We start from the raw sequence: 16,500 nt of genomic DNA, 5'->3' as shown, positions 1-16,500 counted from the left end.
GTTGCTAAGAGCTGAATCTCTGTTGAGCAATTTTCAAGTACTTACTGCTTGGCCAAATTTGAGGTGATTTTGTTAAGGGGCAGGGGGGACATGCAAGATTTCTGTTCTGAAAAATATAAAGGAGTGGTTAAAAAGACACAGTTAAATTGTTGGGAGGTTTTTATATGTGAGTAAATTTTTCTCTCCTTCTTCCTCCTTAATTTTGTCTTTGGAAATAGGTGACTGAATATTTTTTTTAAAACCTTCATGCCGAAATGGAAACTAGTAATGATACACAGTTCTGCGGAGCCTGCTGAGGCTTGGGCAACAAATGTTGATTGAAAAGAGGCTTAAAGAAAAGGTATTCAGATGTGTTGCCTACACATCCACTATGCCCTAAAATACTCATTGGGTGAACCTTCATCCAGTTGAACAATGCAAAAGTCATCTGAGTAGCAGAGCTGATTGAAAAACCAGTCCTATATGGGACTTTTTGGAGAGACTTAACTGGACTGGAAAGCCTGATGGTCCATTTTTCTTCATTTACAGAGGAATCAAAATCTTTCCAAAGGGAGAGTGACAGACTGGGATAAAGTGGCTCGTTCTTGTTTGGTAGAATTGTTCTTTGATCAGACAGTTTTCTTACTATATTTGTGAAGGATACTAAAACGGGGGATACCCATTGGAAGGCAAGTCTGTATTTTAAGTAATCTGATAATTGTGGAGGTTCAGTCTGAGGTGGAGGGGGGGGCAAAATTTGATTTGGTGGAAAGGAAAGTTGCATTTGGACATGAAAAATCATTGAAATTTGAATGACTAGGGAATTACTGTGTCAGCAGCGTGAATCCAAGGATTATAGTAGATCACAAGGTGAACATGGGTTAACAGTGTGAGTTTTGTGAATAAGCCAAAATCATATTCTGAGGTGTGTGAGTAGAGGCGCAGTCTGTGAGATGTATCAAGATTATCCTTCCACTGTACTCAGCATCAGTGAGGTCTTGATCTGAGCTGGGTCACTAAAAAGCAATGAGAGAATTCAAAGTCTACAGACCAGGGCTTGTTAAGGAGAGACTGAAGATATTGTTGTAATAAGAAGGGGACATTGTTACATTTATGTTAGATAAAAAAAGGGGGAGAAAGGTCACATGAAGCCCATTCAATTTCCAGGAAAGATGAGAGAGTTCCTGAAGCTAGAGATATATGAGATCAGGTCAGGCAAACATCTCTCAGGAACAACATGGGTAGTAGGTGATCCTGCCTGGAGTTCAGGGGAGTGGCCTACATGATGCCATGTGGACCATTTTGGCTTTACAGCTCTCTGATGTCCAGGTACTTTCCCAAAGGTCAAGGCAGTGGGAATGTAAACTTTTCTTTGTGTTTCTTTTAGACTTGACTACTCCTATGTACTCCTGTGTGTGTTTTAATGTTCAGGTTTGCTCTTAGAGAGTTCCTTGTGTAGAGAAGTTACAGAGTTCAGGAAGCAACTGGTGTGAGGAAGAAGGTCAGAACAGGTGCTAGGAAAATCCCTTTTCAGATGGAGTTGACTTCAGGCATTGGAGAGGCCCAATGTTGAAGTCATATGCAAAGGTGGGAATGATGTAGAAGTTCATTCCTCTTTTAAAACTGGAGAGGGAAAGAGTGGTCACAGCTGCAGCTGCTGTTTGCAGTTGCCTTTAAGCAATGTTTCTGTTTAAATACCTTGCCTGGGAAAGCCCAAATCTCTCAGCCTTAGGGTTTCCAAAGCATGGAGCAGCTGACCGGCCGTAGCTGCTTGCTGCTGTTGGAGATGAAGGTCAGAGTTGATCCCGAGCCCTCTTACCGCTGGAGGAACGGTGGCAAAGGCTCCTGTGGGAAAGGCTGCTGAGTCAACCACAGCATGCAGCTACCAGTGAGGTGGAGGAAAGCCTCCATGCTGTAAAAATAGGAGCTCTAGTACACTTAAGTGCTTTTTTTTCCATGTGTGATCTCATGCAAACCAAGCTGCTGGGCAGTATGACATAGCAGTTGGCCAAAAATAAAATGTAACTTAATAATTTTTTTTCTGAACTTAGCCTTTGGTAGATAGGAGAGACAGGTACCCTGCTTCCTAATTTATAAATGTTAGGGAAAAAATATCCAGGGGTGAAAAGATAGGAAGATGGGATTGACACCTGGTATCCATTTGTGGTGATGACCACAGGTAAAGGATAGGAATTGTAGCTTTCTTGCACAGGAAAGTTATGTCTCTAATACAGTAAGAAAATATACATGGGATTTCTCTGTGTGCTTCTGCAGCTGATTTCATTGAATAGAGTTTGGGTGAGTACTTGGTGCTGCAAAAGAGTTATTGGCTTAAAAGCATTTGAAGCTGAAGCCCATGAAGGTGGTACAAGGCCAGCAGCCTTGAAGCAAGGCGTCCAATTGTTGTTGATAAGCCTCAGAAAAATGTCTTTAGAGGCCTTTAGAGGTCCATTTTCCTTCACTGTTTGATGCTTGGCCAGTTGGTTTTGGTGCTTTATTTTGGTCAGTTGAGGTAAGCCTGTGTTTATGTGTGGGGAGCTTAAACCATGGCAAAAGCCCTAGAATGCCTGGTCATGCTGGTGGTTCCACTGGCTATTAATGCAGTAAATGTATGAATGAAGTAATGTCAGGGCTAGCAGAACATTCTTCAGGAAGAAGAGTGCCTTACTCATCCCTTGCTGGTGGAGAAATGGACAGCCCAGAGGGGCAGGGTTGCTTTCCTCCATCTTAGAAAATGGTGAAAACCTTTATAATCCTGAATTTCACATGTGGAAGTATGTGCATCTCATGGCAAAACTCTGGATACAAACAGGCAGATTTGAGACATTGTTTTGTTTTAGACATTAACATAGCTTAGAACTATGCAGATTTTGTTTCTGTAACAGCAAAAGCCAGGAGAGAGAATCCCCAACCTACCAGTCTTGTCATTCCCCTTCTCTGCAGGGCCTCTGACCTGTTTCTGCTGGACACACGGGCCGTGTGGGCATCGGAGGAGGGCTGGCTGGAGTTTGACGTCACTGCCACCAGCAACATGTGGGTGATGAACCCCCAGCACAACATGGGGCTGCAGCTGAGCGTGGTGACCCGCGATGGTAGGTCATGGGCCAGGTAGCACGAGTCTCCCTCAGTCTCTTGGATGCTGTCTGGGAGTGGTGCTAGCAGAACTCTACTGGGATGAGGTGGGGTGGGCACTCTGCATTCCTAAGGCAGCTGCAGCCAACACCAGGAGCGAGATGTCTGAGGGCACAGGTGGTGGGCTCTTGGTTCCTGGCTGTCCCGTGATGGACATGTCTTTCCCTATAAATGAGGTCAGCTGTCCCTAGGCAGTACCAGGCCAGCTGGTGGAGATGGCTTTGGATAGGGCCTCAGTTTCTCCTTGGAGGTGGAAGGGGGCATGGAACTGGGATGCCATGTGGGGTGAGGTTTGCGGATGAGAAGAGAAAAGGCAGTGGTGTGTACCTCCCCATGTGGGTTTATGCCAGCTGTCCTGGCTGCTGTGGCTGCTGTTGATCTCATCAAAGCTGACGTGGGAGCACTGCTGGAGAAACTATGTGGTTGTTGTGTGGGGCAGCTGTAATAGCAGCTTTTCGCAGCCTACAGAAACTTTGAAAGGTGGAAAAGAAAAGAAAATAAGAGACTGCAAAAGTGCATGAAATTGGAAGATAAGCAATGGAGAGGATCTAGATGAGCAGAAGGTGACTGACATCTGTCTTCTATAGGAACCAATCTCCAACCTTGTTTTTTTCTATTGCTTCATTCTGCAGTTTAGTACACCTGTGATTTAAAGTAGGACTAGAGGGGCTGTCTACTTCTCCCTGAGGAAATGTTAGTGCCAAACTCTACCTTCCCAGCTGGGCTGAGAGCCCATCACTGTGCTCCTGGCCGAAGCACACCATCTCTTTGCCCTCGCTGTCCCTAGACATCTCCTAATCTCATGTCTGCTGCTTGTGTTTCACAGGCAGCAGGACTGATGTCATGACACATCAAGTTCAATGTTTTACATATCTATCTATATAGCTTCACTGCCAAAATGGGTCTGGAGGTGCCAAAGGGGAACCAAGGAACCAGATGCTGCAGTGAAAGCTTGTCCAGCATGGGTGGAGAGCTGTCATAAAAATGTTCATAGGTTGTGGTGGCAGGAATGTTTGGCATTTAAAGAAGAGAATGAGCAAGAAGAGAGGGGAGACTGGTTGCTGAAAGGAGCAATGCAACTGCACCATTTCTCTAACTTTTCTCCCTTTTCTGTTTGGCTTGAAGGTTTCAGTGTAAGCCCTAGGGAAGCAGGGCTGGTAGGGCGAGACGGCCCTTACGACAAGCAGCCTTTCATGGTGGCCTTCTTCAAAGTGAGCGAGGTTCACCTGCGCACCACGAGGTCAGCCACCAGCCGGCGCAGGCAGCAGAGCCGCAACCGCTCCACCCAGACTCAGGACGTTTCCAGGGTGTCCAGTGTCACAGGTAACCGTGGAACAGGGGTAATCAATCATGCAGCACAAGCTGGGATGATGTCTTGAAATGGTGTTGGATGCTTTGGAAGGCAGAAGCAAGAAGGGGGTTGTGAGGTGGGATGCTCCTCCTTGGGGTAATAGGTTACATCTGCAAGGTTGTAGGACAGGAGGTCTCATGTAATAAAACTTACAGGAGTCCTCTTGAACCCAGCATGGAGCCCAGACCCCCATGTGAACTTGCATCCATTGAATTCAAGGTGGTGAGGTATTTTAACCACAACTCTTGTGCTTGTAGTTTGCTTGCTATACAGTATTTGTCTAGAATTATGCCCTGTGATATGCAGTATTCCAAAGACTCTATCTCTGTATGCACTGAGATTTATGGGGTTGCATGTATGCATTCCCAGCAGAGTCCTCTTTCAGTTTTCTTTGGAAAAAACATGGAAGAACAGCATGAGATGCTTTATCAGTGTACACATGGTGGAGTACCTTTCCAGGCAGGCAAAGAAGTTTTGCTGTGGAGAGGTTGCATGTTACAGGTTTTGTACAGAAGCCTTGTGAGTGCTGTTGTGGGCCGGTGGGGCAATAGAGTAACAAGGACAGTTTGGCAAAAATTGTGAGTTTTCTGTCTTCTAAGTCTTGTCTGTTTTCCATTACCACAAGCCCATCATTTGCTGAGTACCTTCTTTCCTCTCAAACATTTCAGCCTATTCCAAATTGCTTGATTAATTTGCTTATGCTGCCCCCTTTGTTTCCTGTAGTATCCCTGCTTTTCTCATGCTTAGAAATGACTATGTCCCAAGGAAGAGAGGCAGTTGTATTTTTTATTCTATGTCCGAACACAGCAGAGCAAGAAGAACCAGCATTGCTGATGCTTAGCTGGTGAGAATATGTAGGCTGTTCCATGCTTGGATTGTGGGTGAGCCATGCTTGATCCCAAGGTGGCTCCATGCTGGGGGAGCAGAGCCAGGCTGGGAGCCCTTCCAGGGCTGGCAGCCAGGGTTTGTGCATGGCCGTGTTTTGACTCAGCTCAATTGCTCCAGCCCACTGTGGTGATGGCCTTGCCCTCTGGGCCAGAGTGTGCCAGCAGCAGTTGGCCACTGGTGGCCTTTGCATGTCCTTGTGGTGCACACTGCAGCGTGGCTGCGGGTTCCCATGCCATGCCATGCCACGCAAGTGCCAGGCTCGGCTGGGTGTGAGATGTCCTCTGTGGATTTTAAGGGCAGGAGGAACAACTTGGTTCTGTAGCCCAACCTCCCTGGGGGAGGCTGGCCAGTGCCGGCGTGGCATTTCTGGAGGAGTTATCATCTAATCTGCCACTGGAACACCTTCTGTGGATCCGAGTTGCTGAGACCTGCTTTGGTCCTCCTTCAGGTTTCCGCGCTGCAGTTTTACAGCTGGGCATCGTAGCTGCTTGCTGAGTTATTTTCCCGCATGATGAGCTTGCCAAGGGCACAAGTGGTTTATTCAGCTGGGTGTTGTAAGCCCAGCTGTTATGCAGGCAGTTCTCCCACTTAGGTAGGCTCAGCTTCTGTGCTCCCTTCACAAGAGCCAATTTTTTAATGCATTCACGGTGCTTTGGGAAAGTTACGTGCTGCACTGCTGTTTTGTGGTGCTAGTGGCACTTGGAGTCAGGATAAGCTCCAGCTTTCTCTCCCCGGCTCTGCAAACTTCACAGTGCTGAAACAAAATTTTCACACTATTAAATCAGGTGATGTGACTCAAAGCCCCAGAGGGAGCAGATATGTTGGGCAAAAAGGGCTATTTGTAGTTTGCTGCTTTCTTGACTACACCACACATCAAGTCATAAAATTCTAAAATGACAAAAAGGGAAAATAGCTGGCATTCTGTGGTCTCGAGGGCTTTTTTTGGGCCAGCTTTAATTTAAAACCTGGAATTTGGCAGCACAGTGGTCAACAAGGTATAGTTGAGACTGTAGATTTAAGGCAGGGGAAAGGAGGGGAATTTAAAGTTAAGTTGTATGTTTGGTGGGTTTCTGTGTTTAGAAAAGAGAGACTACATCATCTTGTTTTCCTTTCTAAGTGTGACACTCTCTGTTCTCTTTAAGAAGTGGTTGATTTAACAGCCCAAGAGGCACCAATGACCAAGAAGTGTTTTTAGTGTTAGAGATCACAGGGCTTTTTTCTTTTTTTTTTTTTAACCTGGGAGGATAAAAAATCCTGATGGATGGTGGGGCTGAGGAAGCATTTGCCCCAGGATGAAGCAGAAGGCAAGCCCAGGGATTATCCTAAAGGCTGCCTAGCTCTTCTTAGGGTGCCCTGATGCATGTGGACCCAAAGTACGTGCAGAACTGGGATGCTGCAGTTCCCTTCTGTGCCTCTCCTTGCCCGTGCATCTTCTTCTCTTATTGTATCTCACATCTTGTCAGATTTTTGGTCAGTGCTCTTCCCCAAGGAAGAGGATTGCTGCTCCCTACCAGGGCTTGAGAGCAGTTTCTCTTCTGCAGAGCAAGGCACTTTTTAGTTTTGATGTTTGTTTTTTTTTGTGTAGACTGCAACTTCCTTCCTCTGTGTTAATCAATACATGGGGTTTTCTTTTTTCAGTCCAGAAAGTCAGTCCCTCATGGCCCCAGCCATGGAGGGACAGGGTGGCTGTGAGGAACCCGCAGGTGTTTCTCTGCTGTTGTCTGCGGGGCCTGGAGGCCCTGGCTCAGCTGAATCTGGCAGTGGCTTGATCTCGTGCTCTCAGACTCATGCTGACCCTCCAGCTGAACAAAGAGAGGGGACTGTCCAGCATGACAGGCAGTGAACCTCTGCCCTTCAGCCACCTCCACGATTTATGGGTTTTGCACAGGGCTATCTCTTTCTCCAGTGGCGATAATCCTTCTCTTCTGCAAGTCAGCCTCCAGGCACATCCCTTCCTGTCAGCCCCTCCTCGTGGGGAGAATTTAAATTCCAACTTTGGGCTGCACTTGCTGCTCTGAATGAAACTCAAGCCAAGTCCCTTTTCAGGTCCTTCTCTTTAAAGCGCCTGGACTGGTGTGAGGAGCTCCGTGAAAAATGGAGAGGCCCTTCAAGTGGCCTTTCCTTCCAGCAGATGCACCCTGCACCAGACAGATTTCCCCAAGTGTACGGGAACCAGATATTGCAAAGGGCAGCATGCACAAACACTGAAGGCAAATAAGGCCAAATGCTTTTGTGATGGCAAGGGCCTTGTTAATAAACTTTGTTATCTGGCAGCCAATCTTCCCTCCAGTATAGTTTTCCCTTCAGTGCAGGGTTTGGATGCAGACTGGAGCAGCATGGCCAGCATTTCTGTGTGTGCCTTCACATGCACGTTCATGTCAGCCCGACATCTCCCCTTCTTCCCACCCAGGCAGATCACTTTCATCTGAAGTGGGCTGTTATTAACTGTGTGATCAGTTTACACCAGCTTTATCCGGACAAATCACCAAAGTCAAACACCAAGAAGAAGGGGCTGGCCTTGGAGACCTCTGTCAAAGCTATTTTGAATCACAGAAGCAATTAATTACTGTGTGGAATTTGGTAAACTGGCACCTTGGGAGCAGCGAGGGTGTTCTCAGATGGATCGACCCAGTAAATATTTATATGTTCTTTGCCAGCACTTAACGTGGGAGAGGCTATAGGAAATCTAAGGTGGGTGCATAAGTGTCTGTAGGAGGAAGACCATTAGGGTCAGGCTGTTCTCTCACCCTTTTCAGCAACACACATGCCAGTGTCCAGCCTTAAGAGAAACATCTGTGCTTGCAGAAAGTTAGACCTGGGTCCTGGTGAAGGCCGACAACATTCAGTGCAAACACACCACAGAGACAAGCCGTCTTAGCTGTGCTGTTTTAACTGTGCTGCTCCGGGAGTTATTTTTAAGTGCAGAACTAGGGGTTTGAGCTTTTTTTGAATCTCTGTTTTAGACAAAATTGTTTGCAGCATGATTAAATGCAGTGCCTTGTAAGTGCCAAGTTAGCATTTCTGAATTGGTATGTTCAGGGCAAAAAATAGAGACAATTTTACTAAACCCACAATGAGCCTACAGGAGCTCCCAGAGCAGCTCCCTAAGCTCTCAGAGATGCTGAAGGCCTCTGACAAGCAATTCTTGCCAATTGTGCCATGGCAGTGTGGGCCAGCCCTGTGGCAGCTGTTTGCAGCACCTCCCCTCTGCAGGCTGCCTGCCTTTGGCCCTCCTGGCTCCCTGCTGCAAGGCTGACAGGAAGGGACACAATCCCTGTCGCCTCTTGGCAGTTGGATCTTGCACTGCAAACCACCCCGAGTGGCAATTTGGGCTAAAACAGCTGAGCACGCTGGCCTGGGGGTGGCTGATGCTGCTTTCCAGGCTTTGCAGAAAATGTGTTGTGGAAGCCGACTTCAGTAGCTCAGTGAGCTTTAGCTCACTGCCAAAACCCTGTGACTCTGTGTATTCCTCTTCTTTTCAGGCCCATAACTGATGGGATTTCAGGATGTGGGCCCTATGTAGGGCATAGGCCGGGCCCCTAACTGTAGGGAATGCTCATGATTATGTGCATCTGTACTGCTGCATCTTTTTCCCAATTCAGAAAGCCACTGCTAAGGGTTGCTTAAAGGTTTGTGACTTACCTAAAGCTGGTCTAAAATAGCTTCCATAAAGCAAGCAAAGTAGGCAAACACATAACAAGAAAAGAGGGCAGGAGATCTTGGGGTGAGGGTTAAACAGAGAAGAATGTAAAGCTAGGGAGAGGTGATGTTTAATGTGTTGACATTTAGAAAAGCAAAGGCTGAGGCTGGGCAAGTGAGGAGGTAGAGCTGTCTGCATCTGCCCTGGATGGAGAGCAGCCAGGGCTCCATGCAGAGTGTGAATCAGGTGACTGACCAGTGAGCTGAGGCGAGGTTTTGGGGATAGTGTGAGAGAGGACACGTTCGTAACATGTTCTGCTTGGTGTACCTTGTTAAGCAGGTCTTTTTTTCCACCCCTGTGTTTTCTTAAACTTGTGATTGCTTGCAGCCTTCCTTCCCACTCCTGTTTTCTCTGCCTCCCTTGCCTTCTCCCCTTTCCTGTAGCAGATCTGAGTAAATTGTAGCTGGATTTGGAACATAGCACAATTTTACCCACTCAATTGTGAATAGATCAACTCCACTGTCAAATACAGATGGTTTTCCTCTAAACAATCTATATATCCCATTGAAGAACAATGAAGTTGTGTTCTCAGGTGTTTTAATGAAGGCCATTGATCACTAAAAGCATCTTCTCATATTTTTTTCCCTCATTATGACCAAATAATTTCAAAACATCTCATGCTAGAAATTTGCTCCTGGGCTGAGCCAGGGACTGGGAAGCTTCATCCGAAATAAACCACCACACCCTGGTTTCTACTGGGTATGTCTAGTTTGAAAAAGAAAAGCTTGAATAGAGAGGCTCGCCTCCGTTCTCGCTGCCGCATGCTGCTGGAAGAGCCAATGTTTATGCTGCAGCAGGCTGTTAACCAGCTCTGCTCACCTGATTAAATCCGTGATTGAAGTGAAGCTATTCAAAGGCTGAAATGCAATCCTCAGAGTTTCAAACCCAACTGCTTCTAAAAACAACTCTCTAATCTTTGGTGGTTGGGAAGCTGGGTTTGAGGTGTAGGGTTTTTTCAGTCCTCAGTGTTAACTGTACCCAGCTGTACTGCTGTGCTGCCCTTAATGTCAGTTGGATGTGCTTTTAGTATTATAGTTTTTCTTCTGAATAAATATTTGCATTTGTAGTTCCCAAACTCCTGGGGGGGGGCGGGGGGAATGGTGCTGGAGGGAAGAAAAAGAAAGGCTTATTCAGAGCCAAGGAAAAAATCACTAAAAATATTTTTCTATCCCAGCTGCTGCATCTGGGGAAAGCTGCACTGGGAGGGTGCCCTTTCAAGCCATGTTAGGGGCACCAGGGGGCTGGTAAGCTGAAAGATCCAGGGCAGCAGGGGGCAGGGGCATCAGCCTGTGGCATCTGCCTGCTGACAGGAGTGCCTGTACTTGCAAATGGGAGCTGTGAGGGAGGAGAAGGCCCCTGTGGAAAGGCATGGGAGGAAAACACGGATGGTGACTTTGTCTCCCAAGCTGCTTGGCTGAATTTGTTGCCATCTCTTTCTCTTGTGCCTACCATCGGGTGCAAAGCACAGGATCAGCAGCTGTAGCTGGTGGCCAAGTCACCTCGCTGCAAGGGCGGTTTCTGTGGCTGCTCTGCTGAGGTCCAGCAGCCACCTGAGGTGTGACAAAATCAGCAACCACCCATCAGGGTGGATGTGTGCAGCCACCTGGAGGTGAAAGGCCCCTCTGTCACAGCTCAGCTCCTCTGCTCACTGTGGTTTCAGGTGTTCACATGCCGAGCTGCCTCTCTTTCCAAATATAAATGGGAAATTCCACTTGCTGTCAATAGCTGTACTTTGTGGGATCATCAGGAGCAGCTCCTGCATGGGTGAAACATCCCCATACATTGTGCCATGGTAAGGGAGAAGGTCTTGGTCAGGGCTTTGCATCCTGTGTCCTCACTTTATTGACAATAAGGAGCAAGTGAATGATGAGATCATGTCAAGTGCTGTGTCATCTGCAAATAAGCAGTTTATAGAAAGGAGAAATGTGTTTTTCAGAGCATGGTTTGTAAAGGTCCAAGGCAGAGGTGGTGCCATGGGTCACATGAAAGTGTGGGGCAAACTGGGATAAGGTACAGAGAGGAACAAGGACATGGCTTCCCTGCCTATGGGACACCTTAGCTGTTTGAGGACTTCTGCAGACTGGTTCAGGGGCACAAGGTGATGATTAACCTTCCTGGGGCTGTAGTTCTCTCTCTCAGTGAGTGTGTGCAGCTTGAGCTCCCCACCTGGGGCAGCACGTGCCAGAAATGGGAGCTGAGGAAGTGGGGTGAGTGTGAGCACTCGGTGGAGATGCAGCCTATGCAGGGTAGTAGTGAAGTAGATTTATTTTTAAGAAGTCATTTTACTGGAGGTGTTTTCCAAGCACTTTAAAGACAGCTGAGTTACTATAACTGAGTCACTGTTACTTGGGTTCCTCCATTCCCACAGGCATCTTAAAAGCTTCAGCCCTGCTTTGGATGTCCCTCAACACCCTTATCCTTTTAGCTGCTGAGGGAGCTCATCACTTCTCACTGCTGAGCCCACAGCATGCACACATCTGGCCAGATGTGCCCTCCAGCAATGCTCAGCCTGTTTTACTTTCTAAATTCTTGTTTTGCTCTTTTTCTTTTAACAGATTACAACAGCAGTGACTTGAAAACAGCGTGCAGAAAGCATGAGCTTTACGTTAGCTTCCAAGACTTGGGATGGCAGGTGTGTGATGTTTCTCTCTGGGTAAACCAGACATTTTGTTATGAAATGTTATCTAAACAGTGTCATGGTAATTCCACTCGAGTCTGCCATTATGCTTTAAAATGTCCCTTGTGCCTCCTCACTAAAACCAGTCACAGAGAAGGGCAAATAAATATTGATAGTTGTGACATTTGATAAGACCCAGAGAAAGCTTGATACTTTATGGGATTCAAGTATACAGTCATTCTCTGTCACTCATGGGAGTCACGGTACGGGCAAGGGCTTATATCTGTGTACCTCTAATGATAAGGAAAACAATCTGATGTTAAGCAGTGATTTTAACTCATTTTTTTTTCTAGTGATCACCCTGATTTTAACCTTGGCCATTGTTTGAAATCCTCCACAATCCCTGCCCCACAATTAGCACTGCCTGTGGTAGGTAGACTGAAGACTGAGTTTAGTTGCAACACCATGAGGCCAGAAAGTCATTATAAAGTAAGTTATTTAGAATCAGGCTATAGTGCAAACAAACATCATATTTCAAAGAATGTCCTCACCTTCTCTTTTTATTTTATTTATTTTAAATTCCTTCATTCAGCACTTGTGAGGGAGGCCCCATTTCTATCAGGTAATGTTTTTACCAGGTTATAATTCAGGATGCCAGGGCTGTCCTTGCTGCTTCTGTAATACTCAACACATGCAAGTCCTCTCTCAGCTAATGGGATAGCAGCATTTTTTGTAGCTCATGTGTCAACTCCAGCCCAGTAGCTGCAACTGTGGTTGTAGGCTGACTCCATTCCCCATTACTTATGGGTGATTTTTCACTTAGCAGAGACATTCCACCTCTTCCTTAATCTTACTTGCCCTACTTTTGGGCAGGAAGTGGATTCCATTTGGGAAGTTCATGATCTTGAAGGTACTACCTTCACCGATCTGGTTACAGAAAGGTAAGATGCTGCCAAAGGAAGGCCACAGACCAGCAGGGCTCATTCTAAGAGCTGGAATCCAGGTCCTACTTTTTGTAGGAAAATGATCAAGGCAAGGTAGAGCCCCCTGCAGTTGGGCACTGCTATTTCCTTCAGAACAAACTTGGTTAGCAAAGCTACAGCAACAGTATGTGGCTGCTCAGCCCTGCTGAAGCAAAATTCAGGCAAACTCAGGGGGTTCTCAGGTAGAGTGGAAGCTGCCTAAGAGATACATGCACATGAAACATGCCCACACGTCCTTCTGCAGGGTGACCTGCAGAGCCCAACACCAAGGGAGGCCAAGTGTCTCCTGTTCCGTGGTGCTGCTTTTAATTTCCCTTTGGCTCTTTTGTGTCAGCAGCAGACAAGCTTCCTTTGGTGAAGAGTCCCCTTTTTGCCTAGCAGGGCACTCAGATTGCACTCAGGCTGGCTGTCCTGCCCCTCCTTTAGGAGTCTGGCAGATGTGGAGAAGCTGTTAGGCAGCCAAGATTTCCCACAGTATCTTTAGCAGAGTAGTATCCCTCTGTAAGAGTGTATAAGCTAGGCTCATTCTGAGGGACACCAGCTGTGCCTGTGACTCAACCTAGGGAAGGTATTTCAGCCAGAGGGCCTGCAGGAAATGTTAGAAATAAAGGCCTCCAAACCACAATCCTCATAATGCAATCCAACGAGAGTTTAGTTAATGGTAGTTGAGCTGTACATAGATGTGCATCATTCTTTGGACATTAAAATGAGTGTGTCCATGGAAAAGTGACACACAAAAAGTGGTGCACAAAAAGAAATAAAACCCAACTAAAACCCAGGCAGTTTCAGTGAAAACACATTTTCACCCTCAAGGAAGAAGTTAGTGGAAATTTTTCAGCTGCTCTTAATTGTGTGCAGTTGTCTGTTGAACCACGTTGTGTTTGTTTCCCTAAAAAGGACTGGATAATCGCTCCAAAAGGCTACGCAGCCAACTACTGTGATGGGGAGTGCTCATTCCCACTCAACGCCCATATGAACGCAACCAATCATGCCATTGTACAAACTCTGGTAAGTCTCCAGGCAGCTCAGTGCCAAAGCACCAGGTGAATTTGTAAGCAATATACCAATATATTTGTAAGCAATATACCTGTTTTCTTTCTTGGCAACAGGTTCATCTAATGAATCCTGATTACGTTCCCAAACCATGCTGTGCACCTACCAAACTAAATGCCATATCTGTTCTTTACTTCGATGATAATTCTAATGTCATCTTGAAGAAATACAGGAATATGGTAGTAAGAGCTTGTGGATGTCACTGACAAAGTCTTCACACGGACTCTGTGATGCTGCCATGAACTTGGATACACCTCTCCCTGTTTTCATGACCTTGGGGGAAAAAAACCCACGTGATGAACCATCCTTCAGAACACCATGTATGTGCCTTGTGGGAGGAAGGGGTGTGGGGACGACCCCCAGGGTGGGAGTAAACTGCTGGACTTCTTACAGACTGACCCTAACCACGGTGGCTGACCAGCTCAGCAGCAGCAGCAGCAGCAAAATGCCCACACACTTTATTTGGCTGGGATGGGATGGTCTTAATCTCACAGAGAAGCTTGACCTGTAGCAGGTGCTTGGATATGTGCTGCAGTTTTACCAGATGAGCACTCAACACCAAAAACAAGTGAGGTCTTTCTTTGGGGGCAGGGAGGGAAGATGAGGGTGAGAGGCAGAGAAGCTAAAGAAAGTGGTGTCAGTACTTCAGACGTAGAGTGTACATCTCATGCAAGATCCTTTTGGCCAGAAGGACCAGTTACTGCACCTAGACTGTTAGTCTTCTCCTGACATCTGTCGTGACAGTAAGCATCTAAAATTGTGCCAAAGCAGATGTTTTAGTTCTCTTATGCTCCCAGCACCGTTTAACTCTGATCTTGCAAGTGTAAGATGGCACGGCTGCACCCTGTGTTAGAAACACTACCATGAACTCAGACCCTGGCTGGTCTTCCCAGTTCACCATCTGACTGAGCAATACAAATTTATACACTTGCTCTTATGCAGCTTCCTTCCACTCCCCATGTGGAGCTGCCTCATCTACCACCACTTGCCCAGGAAGGAAGTCAGGACACTTCTTCAGCTGTAATTCAGACGTAAAAGCTTAGGGGCCATTCATCCTCTAGCTGGACAGTTGTTTACAGGAAGACAGAATGTCAACAAAATTTGCAATCTTTCCCTTTCAACTCATGCAACTAACAAACTGGTATAAAGGAAATGCAGCGTAGAGCCATGGTGTGTCTAGCAGAAGCTAATAGCAAATTGTTTTGATCAATATTAAACTTGTATTAAATGCACTTACCTCTACTTGCATTTAAAAGGCTTCTTGTAAATACAAGCTATAATTTATTGCACTTGTCACTGTATATTCATTGTGCTGTATCATTTATAGAAAGACTGCTTTTTTAAAAAGTTTTTATTTAGAAAAATCTCAGTGTAAACAATTGTACCACTTTGATTTTATACAAGAAACTCATGAGATTGTGCTTCACTAGAAAGTTGTTAAAAACATAATAAAGGCTTCCTGAAAGGCAGAAGTACACACGTTGATCCAATACATCTGCCAGTACAACACTTAGCTTTCACTGTGGCTTTTTCACCTTCACACATTTTCAGACTGAACAGAATCAAAAGTTCTGGACAGACAGTGAAGTGAAGAACCAGGAGAAATTCACTGGTTTAAAAGTTCATTGATGTTTTGCCTTTTTTTTTAATAAAAAAGAAAAGCAACCCAACTTACTCCATATGATGGACAAAACCCAGCATCTTGACAGATTAGTCAAATTAGCCTGTAGCAATCCTCATTCCTCATGAGTTTCTGTGCACATGAGACAGCAGAATTCAGTCCTTGGTTTGCTGTTGCCTTTGTATCCTGACAGTCTCTGCTATGTAAATTCTTTGGCTTTTGGTTAAGTCTAACATGGAACATCTTATGCACCAAAGAATAGATTCATATTATAATCCAAGACACCACAAAGTGTGTGGTCCTAGCACTCAAACTTATCAATGCTTACAGCTTGGAAAAATGTTAAGGCTCAAGAAGAGGGGGGGAACTACTTTAAACTACTGCAGAAGAGCTGAATGGAAAAAAACAATTAAACATTGTATTACTTGTTGTTCTCTAGGTACTCTGACTAAGGAGCAGGTCAGCACAATGTCTGGATTCAGGCAGGGGTAGGAAACACATCCTTAGCTCTGGAGTCTGACTGATCATTTCCCATTAACGGGGCAGTTATAACAGCACCTATTTTTCACTCTGGCTCTAGAGAAGTAGAGCATAGTTGTGCCTCTGGAGCTGGATGGCAGCAGCCTATGGAAATGCACCTGACACATGTACACTATGGCATCAGTAACGTTCAGGCACATGTTACAGTACCATCACTTTCATTATGGCTAGACCTCCCATGCTGAGAGGATTAACAGGAAACAACCAGCTCATGGTGGCCTGGTATCTTCCAAAGGTGTGTGTGTTTTCAACCTTTCAGCAGCTCTATTAAGACAAATAAGGATTAAGTATACGATTTTAGAGGCAAAAGTGACTAAACACAGCTGTAGCTTTTGCCTTTCTAGTAATAGTAAGCAGTTTGTAAGGATTACTTTTTAACCAGATCTAACCTGAAGACAAAAATATTCTACTGCTGCCCTTCAGTTGGTTTTCTTAACGTATTTTGGTCTCAAAGGAAACCATTTACACTTCATTGCAGGAATGCAGAAATGCAGTGCAACTACCAATGCTGAAAATACTCTTGATTTGCACAGTAACTACTTGTTAGCTTTCCTTCACACACACGTCTCTAACACACACACAAGGGGAAGATACCAAAGTTTAGTACATTCAATTTCCTAGAAACAAAGAAACAAA

General features: G+C 45.8%; 1 protein-coding gene across 1 annotated transcript in view; it reads left to right on the top strand.

The window, feature by feature from the left end:
• Nucleotides 1–15,213, top strand: part of BMP6 (bone morphogenetic protein 6) — an 86,503-nt gene extending 71,290 nt beyond the window's left edge. Inside the window, exons 3-7 of the mRNA XM_058029363.1 lie at nucleotides 2,923–3,071; nucleotides 4,237–4,434; nucleotides 11,606–11,682; nucleotides 13,548–13,658; nucleotides 13,760–15,213. Of these exons, the coding sequence (XP_057885346.1) occupies nucleotides 2,923–3,071; nucleotides 4,237–4,434; nucleotides 11,606–11,682; nucleotides 13,548–13,658; nucleotides 13,760–13,909 (685 nt within the window). The 3' untranslated portion in view covers nucleotides 13,910–15,213. The remainder of the gene's footprint in view (nucleotides 1–2,922; nucleotides 3,072–4,236; nucleotides 4,435–11,605; nucleotides 11,683–13,547; nucleotides 13,659–13,759) is intronic.
• Nucleotides 15,214–16,500: the final 1,287 nt, after the last annotated feature.

Source organism: Melospiza georgiana, chromosome 1, assembly GCF_028018845.1.
Source record: "Melospiza georgiana isolate bMelGeo1 chromosome 1, bMelGeo1.pri, whole genome shotgun sequence".
Taxonomy (NCBI): Eukaryota; Metazoa; Chordata; class Aves; order Passeriformes; family Passerellidae; genus Melospiza; species Melospiza georgiana.
Note: the sequence above shows the minus strand (reverse complement) of the source record. Positions and strands in the feature narration are given on the sequence as shown.